At 36.4% G+C, this 19,039-nt stretch overlaps 1 protein-coding gene across 1 annotated transcript; it reads right to left on the bottom strand.

The window, feature by feature from the left end:
• Nucleotides 1-16,385: 16,385 nt before the first annotated feature.
• On the bottom strand, nt 16,386-17,222 carry LOC117780731 (trypsin). Its single transcript, XM_034617370.1, has one exon. It carries the CDS (start codon nt 17,200-17,202, stop codon nt 16,423-16,425), a length of 780 nt encoding a protein of 259 aa, XP_034473261.1. The 5' UTR covers nt 17,203-17,222; the 3' UTR covers nt 16,386-16,422.
• Nucleotides 17,223-19,039: the final 1,817 nt, after the last annotated feature.

The raw sequence follows: 19,039 nt of genomic DNA, 5'->3' as shown, positions 1-19,039 counted from the left end.
ACCATGATCAAAATGACAATCCGCTTGAAAATCATACCTCTGACCAAGCAACTTTACAAGTCAAAATACTTCTTAATTTTGACATGATTTTTTACAAGAAAATGAAACCTCAGAATAAAGTTTAAAGTGCCGTTTTATACTACTTTCGATCTAAGGAGTTGATTAAAAGTGAAAACTTGAGGATTCAAATTTGGAATTTTCAGTTCCGGTTAGTTTCGGTTAACGGTTTCGATACCGGTTACAGTGTTATACCCTGATCTTGTTGATTCAGCATCCGATTTGAATGGCATCCGAATTCAGCAGGAACGCAAATGGAAAGTCGTAATAATTTTTGGTACTTTATGGAAATACCTGTATCTTTCACCTTTAATTTCCATTGTCTTGGTATAAATTCAATTGCATTTTTGATTAATGTGCAACGGGTTGGTAAAATGTCAATTTGACATGGCTTACGAGATTATTTTTTTTTATCATTTTCTGAATGCCGTATATGTATATTGTGTATTGTATAAATATGTATGTATGTAACGATCTGTAGTGCATGTTGAGTGTTGATTTTAATCTCTGTGTCAGAGCTCACACACACTTACAGGACATTTATCAAAGTGCCGTCGGAGCATATTGGAAGTGAGAGTGTGCGGTTTTCTCATTTCTCATTTGATAACTCGCCTTTCACGTTTTGTTTTTCAATCCTTGGACTCGCCGACAGTCTGTGGTAAAGGAAAATATTTACACAATCAATTGAATTTTATTGAAAAATTTATTTTATGAATTATTAATGGCTTTCTGCAAAAGTCTCTCAGCCCTCGGGCAAATATATGTATATATTATACAAATTATTATATCTATTTATCAGACAGATAGAGAGAGAGAAAACAGAGGCCTCAGACAGCAGCGAATTTTAGGAATTTGAAACATTTGGCATTTCGACAATTCGAAAAGAAAAAAAAAACTGCAGGTTTAAAGGAAACAAGTAATCGATGGTAAAATGTGGCAATTTGAATCTACTAAATTAAAATACAAATTGCGGTTACTGAGCCAATTTGTTCTACGAATACGTAAAATCGTTCACGTTGCTCAAATCATATTAGTAGAAGATTTATATCAGGTACAGCTGCTCGTTAAAGTTTATGAACTACTCGTGCATGACCTATGGAGTTGATAATTCCCTATAAATACAACTGGTTCGCCTGCAGCTGGCCTTATTTAACGCCAAAGTTCCCAGAGTGTAGAAGAGAAAGTGTTACACAAGCCGGATAAACCAAAAACTAATCAGAAATAATATTTCCCACTTGATGATGTATCCGGTGGAGTGCTTAACTGCGGCTAATCAGATTATCGCTAAGAATTTAAGATTCCTGGTGTTCTACATTTGTGATGACGTTCGATTGATGCATATTCTGTGGAAATGGCTGCTCCATAAATATGAAAACTCTGTTGTGGATTATTCATAATTAATAAATAAATAAATAATAAAACAAGTGTAATATGCTTATCGAATCAACCTAATCCATAAGTGTAAATTTTTCAGTTTTTCTTATCATTGAGACTTGTAAAACACTCATAGAATACTTTCACTCACAGCAAGAAAGTCTTTCGTAACTTAATGCTTAATTTCAAACTTGTACTTCAGTTGACTAAGGACTCTTTTAAAAGTGCTTAAATTCAAAAGACTCTTAAGGCTTCCTAAAACTGTCACTCACTCAAATTGGAGTGCTCTTAATTTTTAACTGAGTTGCCACTCAGCTGCAATTTTACACTCTGATATCATTTTGCACAACTCACTTAAATTGATAAAACACTCTGCATACAACTTACTCATCAGACTCTCTTATTTCTTGCTCAACCTTTCACTCACTCAAGAGAACATGCCCACAAAATGAACTCAGTTGTTGCATTTCATTTACTCAACTACTCTTATTTGCACCTTTCACTCCAATCTATACTCACCACTTAAGAGAGTTGTCCTTGTCGCACACCTGGCTCTCACTGCATCTCAAAGCTTACTCAATGAGCGAGAGCTTTTCGGCTCCACTCGACGGTCAGAGCAAAGACGAACACAAATCGTGACAAAAGCCGAAGTCAATATTTAGACTGAAAGCGCTTCGTTGAGGAATGAATTTTTGGAACATTTAGTACACAACTTTCACACATGGAGGTGTGTGTAAGTGAGAGACATCTGTGTGCATGTGCAATCCGTGCGTGTGTGTAAATGTGTGTATGGCACGTGAAATTTTATTTATTTATCGAGTGTTTTTGAGTTTTATGCTTTTTTTTGTAATTTTTGTTGTTTGTTGCAAAGCTTGCAGTTTTTGTTTTTGTTGTTGGAGCGAAACGAAGTTTGGTTTACTTTTTGTTTGCAGGTTTTACTTTTTATTACTGCACATGCACTTGCATTTGATAGATTGAATTTTGTGGAAATTGAAAGATAAGACTACCTCAGTTTCATTCTGGACATTTAACTATCCGCTTTTGGCTTTCACAACATGTATCTGCAAATACTTTTATTTGTATTTATGTACCTATGTACCTATGAATCCATGTATCTTTATGCGAACCTTACAGCCTTATGGTGCTGGCTCTGCTGCTCAGACATGTTAATTTCGACTTAATGCTGTTTAAGTAAAGCCTCAATATTTGCGCCTAATACGCATACATGTGTAATGAATGTAGGCGCTTAGTCACACACGCACACACAGGCAGAGACACATACATGGCAATATGAGTGACTTACATGTGTAAGTCGGTAACACGACGAAAACAGATGCTATCTTGCATACATTTGGGCGCACAGGACCAGCAAAGGGACAGGAAGAGTGAGAGGGACTTGGACCTGAGAACTGAGAACTGGACTGGGATTGGATTGGGAGCTAGAATTCGGAATTGGGTACTGCCGTACCAAGGCGTCAGTCACGTGCGGAGGAAGTGAGCGGTACGACTGTGTAGCGATAAGCAAACATTGTCCATCAAAAACACACCTACATAACTGCATACACACACACACAATAACACACACATAAGTAGGCACGCACAGCACCTTTGCATGTATTTGTGCATTGTATTGAGCATGACATATTTGTCGATTTGCAAATTTATGTCATCCGCAGCCCCCTGGGCATCCTGTCCAGTCGAGGAACCACAGCAACAACAATGTTCGGTCGCCATGTCCAGCCGTCAGAGTTAAAAGTGTCGACCGAGCTCAAATTAATCTTTAGAATCAAATTAAACTAAATTATAAATGCTGCTTATAATGCTGCCTTCCAGACACAACTATTCGATTAGCAGATACACTTACACAATATTGTTTATAAAGGCATTATTTTAATCGGCTTTCATTTTCAATCTCACTACATAACACGGATAAGTAACTAGTAAGCCTTGAAGAAGATGTGTAGGTCGACACTATCGAATTTAATTTGGAACTAATTTTGAGTTATTTAAAATTAAATTTTTAAGTGAAATGTTTAAAAATCAAAATAATATAAAATATTTAGTATAACTCTTAAGCTGGTATGTTGTTAATATTATATAAACTGTAGGGTAACTACGCGTAGTAAAAGTTCATATTGAGAATTTGTCTTGTGAATTGTCAAATATTGGGTAGCCAAGGAAAGACTGCAATTTATATTTTAGTTGTAGCCTTACTACGTTTGTAAATGATGTTGACTTTATTGGCTAAAATAATTAATAAGTGAGTTGAATACTATTTAATAATCGAACTTATTAAAGCTAAATTGATTTGAGCTTTGACAACAACAATCCACACAAATATTCATTCCGAAATCAAAAGTTTTAGCAGAATAAACACATGCAAAAGAAGAAGACTTAAAAAGATAGAAGTCTTCCATATTTAAGTATTAACAACAAAAAATAAGCTCGGTGTGCCAAGTGAATGCCAATGCATAACAAATGTATTTTAATTTAAGTTTCAAGTTAAGTTTAATTATGTTTATTGTACATGTAAATTCTTCAATTACTTAATAACGCAATAAGTTTGCTTTAGTTTTATGTTTAATATTTATTTTTGCGCTTCATTTTTAAATTTGCGGTTTTGATTTACTAACAATCAGCAGTGTTACCAAAAAGCAATGACCTTTCAACAGCTCTACCATTAATATTCAATTAGGTTGCAATTTTTATGCTTTTCTAAAACACACTTGAGCACGTAGTTACACAAACAAATATATGTGCATATGTATGTTGGATCGATGCTGAGTGGGCGTGGCTAGTCAGGCCATACCGCCAGATTCATTTAAAATACTGTCAATACTTATTAGAATCAAAAATCGAATCAATTTTGTGCTATAATTACAAAAATGTCTGCCGCCGGTCGTAAAGTGCTCGACAATAAACACACACGAATACCTACAATTACACACACAGTCAAACACACTTACACATACACACACTCACAAACACACATGCAAACAAACAAATGTCAATTAAAAAGTAAATATTGCTGGAAAACAGCGCACGACCTGACTAAAACAAAAGGCCAGTCAGAACAGCTGAAGGAGGAGGACAACAGGGAATCTGGCAGGAGGGAGGTGCCAGGAGGATTTTAAGCTGGTAGCAGGGAGACACAGTCAGCAGAGAGGCAGCTCTGTTTAGGCCAGCGCGAGCTCTGGCATTTCTGCCATTTGTCGTTTGTGCGCCAAAAACTTTCGGCAAAACCAAGCCGACTTTTTTCAGGTCCTTCGACTGTTTGTTGTCGTTCTCGTTGTTGTTGTTGTTGTTGTTGCTAGAATTTTGGAATTGTAAATGGCAAATGGCACACGTAGCTTTGCATTGGGTTAGGTTAAGTTTTCAGCGCGCTTCTGCCTAACGGTATGGGGGCGTCAATTCGAATATCGCTTGGGGTCCAAAACCCAGTTGAATTAAGCGGGTCTTCGTTTGGTTTACCCAATGCTGCTGAGCACAGTGATACTTGGCAAAGTGACGACCAAGTAAGTCAAGAAACTCAGTATAGAAACTCAATAAATAGTATCTTTAAATTCAAATACTCGTTATGCAATTAAATTAAGTGTCTGTCAAATTATATCAATAATAAAAGACCAATTTAGTCTATTTCTTAATAAATGTTCTTATATTATCTAAAACATTGGTAATTTGGATAGATATTTTCAATCTGAGATTCTTTCCTCTATTTAAGATATTTGAATCCTTAAATTTATTCGTATACTAAAATGAAATTTACTTTTTTAGAATTTATCGTAAATTTACATAAATTTGAAGAGGTTTGTAAATCTTTCATAACATATTTCAGAATCTTCACAAAATTATACTATTTCTCTACAATTTCCATAATTTCACTGTTTCTCCCTAATTTTCTCGTTCTGCTTATCTCCCTCCCATTCTTCCTAGTCTCCCTCTATTTATCTCTTTATTCCGTTTTTTGCTCGTACTTTCTTGTGCTAGAGCAACCACTTGGCTAACTGCACTTGACACTTCATTTACCAGCTAGCTTCACTGTACTTGCCACCCTGATGCTGACTGCATTGTCGGCAAGAGGGAAGGCTGCTTGGTCAACTAGACAGCTGCCACTTGAGGGATGCGAGAGAGGAATGGGGATTGTGCCTATACGAGCAGCTCGAGCTGACTTCGCGTGTTATGTATGAAAAAGCAGCGCCATAATAAATGTCTGAGGGAGAAGCCAAAAAATAATGAAAGAATATAAAAACAGAATCAGGCACAAGACTCGACAAGTGCTCGGTACTTCGAACAGCCTGCCAACTGGAATCAACAAGCAACAATTACCAACAACGATGACGACAGCGTGAAAGGGAGAAAAAAGAGAAAGAAAAAACAACTGTGATTGAGCTCTTTTTACTAACCAGCTCTCCCCCAGCAATTGTCTCAGTTATTCCCCTTTTATACTTTCCCAGTTGCTTGCCAGCTTCTCCTCTCTCTCTCTCTCTCTCTCTCTCTGTCTCTCTCTCCCTCTCTCATCCGGCAGACAGACGAAGATCGAAGACGTTGACAACGTTGAAGGAGCAGGCAGCGATAAGTGCAGTGTGCGATAATCGAAAATAAAGCAATATAAACAAAAGCGAAAAGACGCTTGGATTCAATGTCGATTTTGCAGGATGAGAGACAAGGCAATATAGGCAGCAACAACAAAAGCAACACAACAATTTATATGAAGTGATTTTTGTTAAGACCGGGAACTCCTTTAAATTTAAAATTTACAAGTATATTGAGTGTGTTCCTGTCACCAACAATAATTTTGGTTCTTAATTTTTTCATGAGACCAAGAAAACTGAGGTGATACGATAGTTATTAACCGGCTTAAGAAAGTGTGTGGCTTCTAAATTACTAAAAGAAAATCGAACTTAACAACGATTTGAAGTTTACGTCCATACAAGCAAACTGCTATTTGAAGCAGCCAACAAATCTTTAAATTTCAAAAGTTCTGCTGAAAAATTCGCCATCCATTTTTTATCGACTGAGTTAAAGTGACCTTTGCTAACACTTTCAGAAGCAGGCAACAAATGATGGTCAGTAAACAATGAAGAAGACAACAAGTTATTTGAGCGCGTGAGGCGAAAATGTCAGACAGCCAAAATCAAATGAAACGCATAAGAATCGATTCGATTAGTGAAATGAAATTTACGCCAAAATAAATTTGCACAACTTACGGACTTGGCGCGTTTAAGCGTATGCCATATTCTATATATTTATACTCTACCAAACAGTGCTAACAAATTGTCATCAAATTTTGCTAGCGAAGAATAGAACCATAGTTATCATTTATCATATTTTAATTTATTAATTAAATTAAATGTTATCACATTTTTCAACCGATAAATTTGATTGCATTGGCTACTTAGAAGTATCAAATGGATACAAGAATATAATTCATTGCAGTGTTAGGGTATTTGAATTGTTGGTAAGTCCAAGAAAGTTCATCCGAGTTATTTTTCTTTCTTTCTTGTATTCGTTTTGTATATTGTGCCTGACTCAGCCGCGTGTCATGTTGTTGTCTTCGTTGTTGCCGCTGTTGTTGTCGTCATCGTCGTCGTCATTGTCTCTAAACTTTTGTACGTTCATTAATCTTGTAGAGCGTTTCCACTGTTGCGCCTGTGTTGGTGTATCTGTAAGTTGTTATGTATATGTGTGCAGCTGTCTCGTAACTCAATGTATGTGTGTGAGTGCAAGGCAGTTTGTTTGCTTCCGAATTGTTGTTGCTGTTATAACCGCGCCGCTTTTGCCGTTGTCGTCTAAGTCGTTGTCGTCCTCGCTGTCAAGACACTTGTGCGACAGTTGTTGCATGATAAGGTTTAATCTATTTAATTGTAATTGATATTTTCGCAAGATACGATGTGCCTTTTTTACCCATTTATAAACCAAATGAGGCGGCTAAAGCAACAGCTACAACGACAGCAACAATAACGAGACAACAACTTGTTGGCAACACACTTGAGGAGCACCCAACACAGGCAAATCATAATTTATAAAGTGCTGCGTCGCAGAGAGCCTAAAAGAATATAATAAGAAAGTTGAGGCCAAAAAAAGGATGGCGACAATTCAATACTCTGTTAGAAACAAGTTTATTTCAAAAACATCAAAACCATTCGTATAAAAAGCGAAATAAAGAAATCAAAAATATTTTAATAATTATTTACAATGCAAAAATATTATTATTTTGCTTCAAAAATGATTTAAAGTTCAATAACAGGGTTCTGATCACGATAAATATTATATTTTGTAGTATTTAGAATATGAAAATAAAGTACCTGTTTCTATTTCGAGAGGAAAAAAGAAGTATACTGAATTTATAAGTTAAGAGCACATCAGAAGCTTTGTGAAATTTTTCATCCATAAGAAATACACGTACTAAATTCTATAGAACCATTTAATCCTGGCTATATGTATAGCAAATCTGCTATGAAAAGGAATCTACCCTATGTTTTGATAGGGAAAACCAATTTTACTTAATGCTATCTCTACACGTTAAGAAAATTACTTGCTTTCGCATGCTAAGAAATTGTTTGTAAGATGATTAAAAAGTATAAATAAGAGATGGAATTTACTGCGGGAAATGTGATATTAAACAATGATAAAATTTGAGAATTATGTCAAGTAAATAGTGGGAAAGTATTGATTGACGGACTGAAAAAACTAAAGCTTTAATTTGGAATACAACTAATATTTGAACATCTTAAAGGCAGGAAATTGCAGGAAAAGCGTACGATAGATTATTCATTGTCCCTCGCCAGACAGAGGCCCAGTAAAACATATCGAGACAGGCACTGAGACTGGGAAAGAGTCTTGAGTTTCATTGTGAAGCTCATTCCCTCAGTCGCCCTTATCAGACACGGCTCTTTGTGTAAGTGGTGATGATGGCGGGGGGGATGTGGAGTCAGCATCAGGTCCACACACATGGGACACATCAAATGCAGTCGAGATAAGCGAGTGCCAAGTTGTTGATGTGTAAACGGCTTCGGATTTAAAATAAGTAGGCGTGAGTGAACAAAACACCGCCAGACGGAAGGGGATAGCCATAGCTACGTATATAGCTATAGCCATAAAAAATCCAAAATACAGCAGGAAGTCTAAAACAAATTGTAGCGGAAACTCAGCAAACACAATAAATGTTTAATAAGCCAAAACGAGCAGAGAAAAGCGAAAGCGAAAGCGATGCTTATGAAGGTTCTTCTCTCTGACTCTCATTCAGGTTCCGACAAAACGGACCAAAACGGGTTAAAGGGCTGTTTTAAGGGAAGTCTCGGGAAGCGGAAGCTACTCGACTACCAAAAGTGATTCCGGCTTGAAAATACACCACTTTACCTGATATTTAGGCAACAATTAATAGAAACACAACGAAACTCACTTGACAGACTGATGAGCTGCTGGCAACAATAAATAGGAAGATGCTAAAATAAATGGCTATATACATTTCTGCAATGGAGCTAAACTGAATAGAAGAAGATGGGAAATTTCTATTATTTAGGCAGCGAATAAAAAACAATTTTTTCTATAAATTTATAATTTATAAGCCAAGTGTAACAAACAAAAAATGTGCACATGAAGTAACAACTGGCAACAATTTAAGTTCTCGTATCCTTTAGGCTGCCAAGCTAAACGCCTACAACAGCCAGACACATGACAGAGAGGGAAAATTCAAAGGGCAGGGAGTATAAGTTTCGAAAAGAGGGTCTGAGAGGGGAAGGCATAAAGATGCAGGCAATTCTGACCGTGCTTTTAAATCCTGCTCAGACATGCGCCTGAAAGTATGCTACACCAAAAATCACTTAAGCGTCCAAAATTTCAACAATTGCAAAAAGCTGAAAGCCGAAACTTAAAACGCGTTGATGAGGTGTAAGCTGCAACAACAACAGCAACAACAACAACAAAAATCTGTCTGCCATAAAAGGTAAAAAAACTTTACAGTTAAGAAGAAACATACAAGCATATATTTTGATATTCTTAAAACTTTGTTTACGACAGGTTCAGTTCCCTCTTGTACCTAGTTTCACTTCAACATCTATCTCATGCTTTAGTCATGCGTGTATCTTTTTCTATGCTTGTTTTTGTTGTAGCTACAACGTTTCACTTCATTCAAGTCAACTGCAGATGCATTACAATGCAATGGATTTTAAGCTTGACTCAACTAAGCAATTAGCAGATCATCAAACATTCAAGATGATGCTTAATAAATGGCTAAATCTAGGAGTAAATGCGAAGAGGGGAAACTGAAATTTAATTCATTTAAATGTATTACTAAAGAGCAAATATGAATCATTATTTTATATTTAAAACAAAAAGTAAACAATTAACAGTTTATGAAAAATATATTTTTTAAAATATATATATATATATATATTTATTAATAATTTTACTCAGCTGTATATACTGATCAGGATAATTTATATGTACCTTTTATCGTCAAAGATCCTTTATATTAAATCTGACACATTTTCACATATACAATTACCAAGATAGACTAAGTATGTGATAAACATTGAATTATATGACGTAGAATAATCTGTTTTTTAAATTCAACAAAAACCATTATATATAATTACCACTTATTATTTGGATATATGAGTTATTCAACAACATTTTTTAATTTGGTTACCTAATATTTTATATTATGAAGCTTGCTTATCCTTAATAGTCACAATTATTATCATAAATTCTAGTATTCAGTTAGAATATCTCAGTCTGATACTTTAAATAAATTGTTTCCAATGTCTTCTTGTCAATCAAAATATATATTAAAATATTGAAGGGCTTATACTTATTTTTTCACACATGTTATAGGTAGCATATGGCACATGTTGCGGCCTGCAAAGATTATTGAACGTGCGTCAGAAACAAGTAAATAGTTTGTTACGCACCAGCCTTGCAGCTGTTCTGTGTTGAGCATTATGTGGCATGTTACAAGTAGCAGACGTTATGTGCCACACAGCCACCGTTGCTGTCGACATCAGCGTCACCATGTGCGGTTGTTGCCTGAAATTGCAATTGTTGCTTTCGTTATCGACCTGCACCCTTTATAGTTTCTTCACACACCCGAATTATGTGTAATACCTCCTCGAGTCCGGAAAGTGCACTCACTGTTTAGCAGAGTAACAAACTGAGTATTCATTTCTAGTTTGTTTCTTTTTAATACGTCACTCGAATTTTCGAAAATTTAATATGAGGCAAATTAACTGGTAATAGCATTTGAATTTCTCTACATATTTCATATTGCATCAACATTTTGAGCATCATATTTCACTTCAAGAAGTTTCACTCAACTGTTCTCCTTTTTCGATTTTTTGCTTTCAAACATTGCTTTGCTGAACAAGATTCTGAACCTAAATGGAAAAATCAAGGAATTGATAAAGTTTAAAATTTGTTAAATTAAATTTATTCTATTCAAAAATGTAATAAAAAGGCATAACATAATTAAATTTTAGACACATCTGTGAAATTAATTGAAGCGATTTAAGCAACAGATATTTATGACTTGACTCATGGCTTTTCAAAATACTCTCAAAGTTTACAATTAATCAAAATACTCTCAAAGTTTACAATTAATCACCAGAAAATTATTACAAATAACTCCTAGAACTACAACAATAAGCTTTAAAACCCAATCCTTTTGGAAGTAATTTTCAATAGTACATTACCTTGTGAACACAAATGCGAGTACGACTTTGAGCTGAACAAGCAATTTGGCAACAACTCTAACCACTTACCCCAATCAGGCTCTTTGTGCTACTCATCGACGCTTTACATTGTTCAAATGGCAAAGTTAACACTCAAAGCAATTGGGGGCCTACAGTAAAAGACCAAGTGCAGCCACTTGTTGTTACGTTAGTGGGTGGAAAGACGGGATTCATGTAGTATCTGCCAAGCCCAATGCCTCCGAGTCTGATGCCTGTGGAATGTAAGTCAAGTGAAGACGCTGTCCAGATAAACGCAGACAAAAATTATAAAAATAAATTACCAACGACAAAAAAAAATTGAGATGAGCATGTGGCAGGAGGAGAATTAAGGCCAAAATGCCTACCCACCCAAAAATGATTGGACAAAAACTCGACAATAGTAGCAACAACAACAGCAACAGAGTTACAACAACAACAACAGTTACCCAAACTGTGCAAACTTTTTAAGTGCAGAATTTATAGCTGGCGATTTGTTGTCTGGCCAGTTTTTCAGTCTCCCTTCCCACATCCCATACCCTGACTTTCCACCTCCTTTTGGTTGCCCACAATTTGTTCTTAATGGTTCAGCAAAATCAATAGAAAGAGAAAAACGCGTCTCTGTATATCCAATGTTTGTGTGTGTGTGTGTGTGTGTACACTGCATTTTAGAAAATATGAAAAGTCAACGAAAGTTTATGGCAAATGAGTAATGAGTGGCCTGACTGGTTGACATTTTGGCCAACCTCAGTCAGCCAAATGTTCGGCTCAAGTCAAATTTGAACTCTGACCAAAACCATAAGCCGAATGGCCAACTTTTAAAAACAACTTAAATATCCTGCAATATGAACACTGAGAACAAATTTTAAATCAGATAAATATCGAGAACGCTTTGGACTATGGATATTGTATTATATAATTAATCAAACATAATTATATTAAATATTGTAGGGAATAGCTATGCTGTCTTCATCGATAAAAATGAATCAAAATAAGTGATTTTAGAAAATTTTTTCTGATAGTAAATATTACTATTAGAATGTTATCGTTAAATATATAATCGATTCGATATGGTAATTGGTGTGAGGAGAAAAGGTGTAAATTTATATTTTAATTATTTCATTCCATTATATAGAGGTTCGAGCTCTTAAAAAATTCTGCATATATTTTAAAGGGTGCTTAGAGTAGAGTATATCTTTTCACTAAATCTAGTTTGATAAAATGCATGATTAGGATTAAGTAAAAATCAATTTTATAATATTTCCGGTACATACGGCAGATACTCGACCATTTCTATGCAGCACATCAATCCATGGGCCTTAGAGGACTTTATGAAATGAGGAAATATAAATGCAACTTTGTTCAACACACTTTCAGGCACTTTAACATTGAAAACTGGTTGGCAACGTTGTTACACAGTTACTTTAAATTGAAAGAATTTTTTTTAATTAGTTGCTGCTTGCACTTTAAAAGTTTAACATGCACTTTAGCAACTTTTAAATGCTTATGAATGACTGCACGTGTGTGGGAAAGTCAAGGGGCGTGTCATCCAGTACTTTGAGCTAATTAATTAAATATGCATTCCGTTGGGCTGGCATTCGCTCTCACCTCTTTATGATGATCAGCTTCATATGTTTGGTTTGTCACTCGAAACAGAAAAAACTCGACGTCTTAACTTATATAGTATCATCGATGACTTCACCTAATTGATTTAAATATGATTGATGAACTCTCACACAGCTTCAACTGCGAGATGTGTTTGCCCACTAACAATTTAAAAAGTTTCTATTATCACTTTAAGTAATGTTTTTAAATAACTTATAAAACACTTTTAAATAGTTTGATTACAAATAGTAGAGTGTTATATAAAAGTTTAAATGTGGATCTACATGTAGCGATTTAAATTTCACATACTTCATGAGCTTCCCACTCATTTACACACACTCATCCATTAAATTGACACAGTTATCCACTTGACTTGGCATTCGGGCGGACGCCGAAACATGGAAAGCCAGATGGGTATAAATTATTATTATATTATGCAAAAAAGGCAGCCGTCATGGCTGAATTTTTATGTGACTAACCCAAAATCTGACACTTGATTGCTGCGCATGCCAGGAGATTGAGATATTAAACCTGTTCCGCAATGAAGTTCAAGTCGACGTTAAAGCTAAAAGGCGAGTTAAAAATTGTTGATTACATTTGAATCCCAGTCATAACTGTCAAAAAGTTGCACAGCTGAGATGCCCTCACATCCTCTCTCTCTCTCTCTCTCTCTCTCTCTTCTGCCATGCCTCGTTAAGGTCTGCCGCATGCCATTGATGGCAACGTGGCGTATGTTGAATACGCTGGGGCTGTGCGGAAAAGTCTCCTGTCATTATGTCATAAACATATGAGAGAGCTGTTTATACTTAAAAACAGGGCAACATAATAACCCCCGCCTGTCAGCCCCTCCTCCGCTCATCCCAGCCAACTGTAACACAGAGCCAAAAGAACGAATTCACCGGTCAGCTCATTTTCGTTGTTGTTGTAGTTGTAGTTTCGACACCACTCAACACGTCCCATATCATTACCTTCAACTCGGCAAATGCACGGAAATGTATTGATAATGAGCTGCGGGCAACCGACATGTTAAAAGTTTGCACTTTCTGCTGCCGAGTTTCTGTAAATAAGTTTCGCAGAAACATTCGCTCACATATATATGTATAGCGAAGTTGAAATTATATAGCATAGTCAAATATATAAAAGAAGTCTATCCTATCCATTAATTAGCTTAAAGGGTCGCCCTGAAAATACAACAGAGTGATTATTACTGAAAAGTTTAAGCTTCCTCCGAATGATTCAGTATGACATGGCATTGTAAAGATAGCATGGTTAACCTAAATTATTCAATCTATCGAAGCTGCCATTCCAAGTACAACATACTTGTACATAAATTGTGATAGTTAAATGTAACTGTCACTTGGTTTTTTTTTTTACTATCAAATTATTTTATTATTTAAAGAAAGATAAGATATGGCAGATAATATTAATATTAAGCTATTTCTAATAGGAATGTCTTTGGGTGTGTAATGGTTAAGAAATTGAGAAAAAGTTTGCAAAAATAGAATTTGATAGAACGAGTTTATTAAGCTCCTGGTTGGGCATTAGAAATTCAAATTAAAATGATTATTTATATTATTATTAAATGTATATGCAGTAATTATATTTCAAATAAGATTGATATTCTCGTTCTTGTCTTTTTTGAACTATATGTAATATTTTTTTTGGTGTCGTGAAGCAATTTGGGTTGCCGATATTGCACAAAATGTTGTAATTAAAATTGTTATCTTTTGAAATTGAAGCACTTGCCATGGTTCAACCGTGGCCATGTGACGATGTAAAGCAAATCCGTGCAGGACATCAACTATTTCAACTATGCCACGCGTCTGGCATATAATTTTACACCTGCCTGAACGACAAGGATACGTGGATACCAGGATACCAGGACATCGAAGCTGCAGCTGCTGCTGCCATTTTGCGACTTACATGGCACCTCTTAAACAATGGAAATCATTTTAGTTGCCAGGGGAAAATATGTTGTAACCGTAGCCGGGTCAATTGCTGTCCATTTGAACAGGGCCAAAATGTTAGAATTTTTCTTTTACTTTTTCGTTAGCCGTTGTTAGGGCAAATATGATACTAAATCATGCTCTTACCGAGTCTGTGCACTCTAAAGCATTTTTCAAGTTTATTACTAAACAAACTTTCGAGGACTGAAGTTTCAACTATTTTATAGATTTTTATTTGATATTCCTATTGAGTATTATGAAGCAACGGTTATATTAATTAAAAATGAAGTAAATATTGCAAAATACTAAATTAAATTAATTATTGTTAAAATTCAATGTAATTAATTTATCAATTTAATATAAACGCATTTTAAATGTACTTATTATTAGGTATTCGGTTGTTTTCAACTTCAACTTTATTGCCCGATAAAGCTTAAAAAAGTTCTATTGATTCTTTGTACTAGCATATTCATGAACTTTAAAATCAAGTTATTTTATTTTTCCTGTGAAATCAAATGAGATATTTATAGACTATCTTGAGATACGCTTAATGGCATTTAATCCCCATGCCCTTAATGTCAATCAATCAACCTTATCATAGCGTCAGCATGCCACCGATGACAGCACCCAAGGCGAAAGACAACTTGTCTATAACTTGCTCATTTGTTAAGCTCTAATAGACTTGTGAAAATGCATTCCTTAACCCACAGCTGGAACCACAAAACAAACCACTCAAACCAACTGAAAATATGCAAAGAATTATTAGAAGTGAGTGTGGAACTTTTGAGGCGAAAAGCAGGAAAAGGAGGAAAAGGACGACGATGGCGACGACAAGTTGACTAACTGGCTGACCTGCTCGGGTCGAGAGTTGTCTACAATAATTTCATGTACTCGTATGTGTCCTACTGCATAAGAAGTTCGTTAAGGGACAATATCGTACCGAGTATCCAGCAGATACAATCCCAGCTCTTGCCACTGCGGGGAGTTTGCAGTTTAAGTTTTCGGTTTTAGTTTTTAGTCTCGGAGAATTTGGCTTGGCATATGTAAAACTTTTAGTAAACATGACAACACAACCGAATAATATCGCATGCCATAAATTACACTTAAGTATTTAACAGCTTTATAGGAAATAACAAACAGCCACGCCTACAAGACCGGCGTCTAGAAAAGCAATAAAATAGTTTAGACGGAGACAAAGTCTGCTAACCGGATCCGGAGACGGAGCCACGCGCGTGTGTGCGTGTGTGTGTGTGTGTGTTTTTGTGTCGAAAAGTCGACTATGACTTAATGTTATCTTTTATCTAAAAACATTTTTAATCAAAATCCCGGTTGGGAGTAACCCCGTCGAGTTCTGCACAATGCCTGTCCTCGCTGTGGGCGTAACTAAGCTAGAATAAAGCAGAAAGTCGACGAATCTAGTTAGAAAAGAGAATGAAGTGGGAGTAATCTTGGTGAGAATGCATGCGAACTATATTAGAGCAGTTTTCAACAGTTAATAGTTAATAGTTAAAAAAGACGATTATAACATCGAATAAACTTAACTAAAATAAAACGAATTAGAAATATGGAAGATTTTTTTAAAAATGAGATACCCTGTTGCCAAAACTTCTCTATTTTTCAAGAAACTATAAACCTAACTTGATTTCAATGCGTACCAAAGTCAATCACGACATATAATAATTTAAGAAAATTAAACTAATTCAATTAAACGATTCTCAGGACTTTATTTAAGCAATTTACAAAGAAGCGGCAGTCTTCTCGATCCATGACTTGAGTGAAGCAACATCAGCATAGACACCAGGATAGCCTGACCAGGCACAGCCATTGCCCCAAGACACAACACCGACCAGCTGACCAAGGGAAACCAATGGGCCACCAGAGTCACCCTGGCAGGCATCTTTCTTATCACCATCACCATCAGCACAGAGCATGGTATCCATAATCTTGCTACCATAAGAATATTCTTCGGATGCACACTCCTTTTGCTGGAGCAGCTTGACGTCCACCTCCTGGAGGGTGTTGGGCGATGAACAGAACAGGAAACAGGTGGTTCCCCAACCACTCACAACAGCGGGAGTACCAGAAGCCGGGGTCTTATCGGCCAGCTCAATGGCACGAATCTTGGCTGACTGGCGGACAGGGGAGCTCAATTTGATCACAGCCACATCGTTGACCATCAGCTCGCTGTTGTAGCCCTCGTGGAATTTAAAAGACTTCACGCTGACAACCTCACCGCCCTGGTTGCGCTCGGTGGAGCCGAGGCGAACCTGCATCTCGGATGCCTTGTAGGATTGCATGCAATGGGCAGCGGTCACAACGGTGTCCTCATTGATCAGACTGCCGCCACAGAAATGGGATCCCTTGAGCGTCTGGATGGACACCTGGTAGGGATGGGCCTCAATCGTCGTCGGCACGCCATTCACAATGCGTCCGAAGGGAAATTCCGTGTCGGGAAATCCATGACCAATGGCACTGCACGCAAGGACCCCAATGAAGCAGAGAATTAGGCGATTCATTTTCTAGTCATTTACTAACTGCTAACTGGCTGAGCCTCATTCTTTTTATACCATCGATAAATGGCGGCGAATGCTTATCAGGCTGTAAATCAAACGCCATCTATCGGACACCTAGCAGGTTCATAAATTGTCTAATGTCTGGCAAGGTGTGCTGATTACAGCTGATGTGACGCGTGTTCATTGTTGTTTACCTCAACATCTATACATACAATATATTTAATTACTATAAATTAAAAAAAAAAACCCACAGCTAAGTAATAAATCTTTGACCTGGGCACGCTTCAAATCTTCAAGATTATGTTCCGATTAGATAATCATTTGTATAATAGACAATTAAATTAATAATTGTAAAAAACAAAATAAATTGAAGCACTCATAACGTTACAGCTTCAAAATTTCAAATGAACAAATTTCACTTAAATCGATCTTAAAAATTGTTTAGAGTATCGATGCGGAATTTGATACATTCTCAACATAAATATTATATTTATGGTAACAAATATGTGTGAATATATCCTATCTCACATTCTTGTTAGGTTTTGCTTTAGTTCGAAAGAGTCAATTTATAATTAGACAAAAGATAAAAAATTAAAAACTTTAACAACAATGCTCATTTAAAATTAAGTCATAAATCATGTAATATTATTATATTCAAAATATATTTTGAAAACACTTGATGCGAAATATTATTTTACAGCAAATTACATTTTTTTTTTAAATATATACTGTTAAAATACATAAAATAAATTAAAAATTATAGAAGATTAAGATAAAGATTTATATGTTTTATGGTAAAAGTTAAAAATATATTCTGCGGTCGTTGATAAATTGTTATCTTTGGGGTATGCTCAAAGTTATCTGGACTCGCTTCAGTCGAAATCTCTGAGGGTTAACGCCAATCTGTGCGCACACAGAATATGTAGCTTTATCTTATCACTAACTAACAAAGCCACAGAGTAACTTGCCACAAGACATTGAACATGACGTGTGGGACAGGGATAAGAAGAGTGAAAGGAACAGGAGGGAGTTGGCGATACAAAGACAAGACAAACGGCGACCAGTTGAGCTGACCAGAAAAGAAATTGTGGCAAAAAGTGAACATGACCATGAATTTGAGCTGCCAAAGTTCATTTTTAATTTAACGCACAAAAAAACGATGGAGGCGAAGGAGCAATCTATAGAAGTAAACCCGCAGCACGGACAAAGGCTCAATGGGTGTCCTTCCAAGTCTTCCTAGTTCTTGTTTCTTGAATACAAATGGGAGTTGGAGTACTTGTGCTGCTCAAAGTTGTTGATATCTATTACTACAGATTTGAAGTTGTTCGCCGGCGACTCAACTCACTTAACTCGAAGGACATTGGATGTGTAGAGTGAGTGTAGAGTGAGTGCAGAGCTGAGGACTTAAAGACAGTTGCCAGTTGCAAGTTGCAAGCTGCAAGCTGCAAGATGCAAGTTGCCAGTTGAATGGAGCAGGCTTCAAAACGGAGCAAGCAACATGCAGCTTGAAGTGACAGAATCGAAGGGCCAAAGAATGAAGGGAACTCGCATGGAAGACAGAGCACACACATGACATGACAGTTGGTTGGTCGGATGGTTGCTTGGTTGGTTCTCCTCTGCTCTGGTGTTGGGGCCACGGCCACGAGGCACGAGGCACGTAGCGCATTGCAGTTAAGATTTGGATTTGGTTTTGCCAGCTCGCTGGCTGAGCATATCAAAGGAAAAACTACAAAACACTTATCTGGGTGACAAATAGAAAAGCGGGCGAAATACACAACATAGCCTGACAACGGAGCCAACAAGACACCCCAACATTGAAAGAAAAATATCTCCGACTAGA

This window comes from Drosophila innubila, assembly GCF_004354385.1.
Source record: "Drosophila innubila isolate TH190305 chromosome 2L unlocalized genomic scaffold, UK_Dinn_1.0 4_B_2L, whole genome shotgun sequence".
Classification (NCBI taxonomy): Eukaryota; Metazoa; Arthropoda; class Insecta; order Diptera; family Drosophilidae; genus Drosophila; species Drosophila innubila.
Note: the sequence above shows the minus strand (reverse complement) of the source record. Positions and strands in the feature narration are given on the sequence as shown.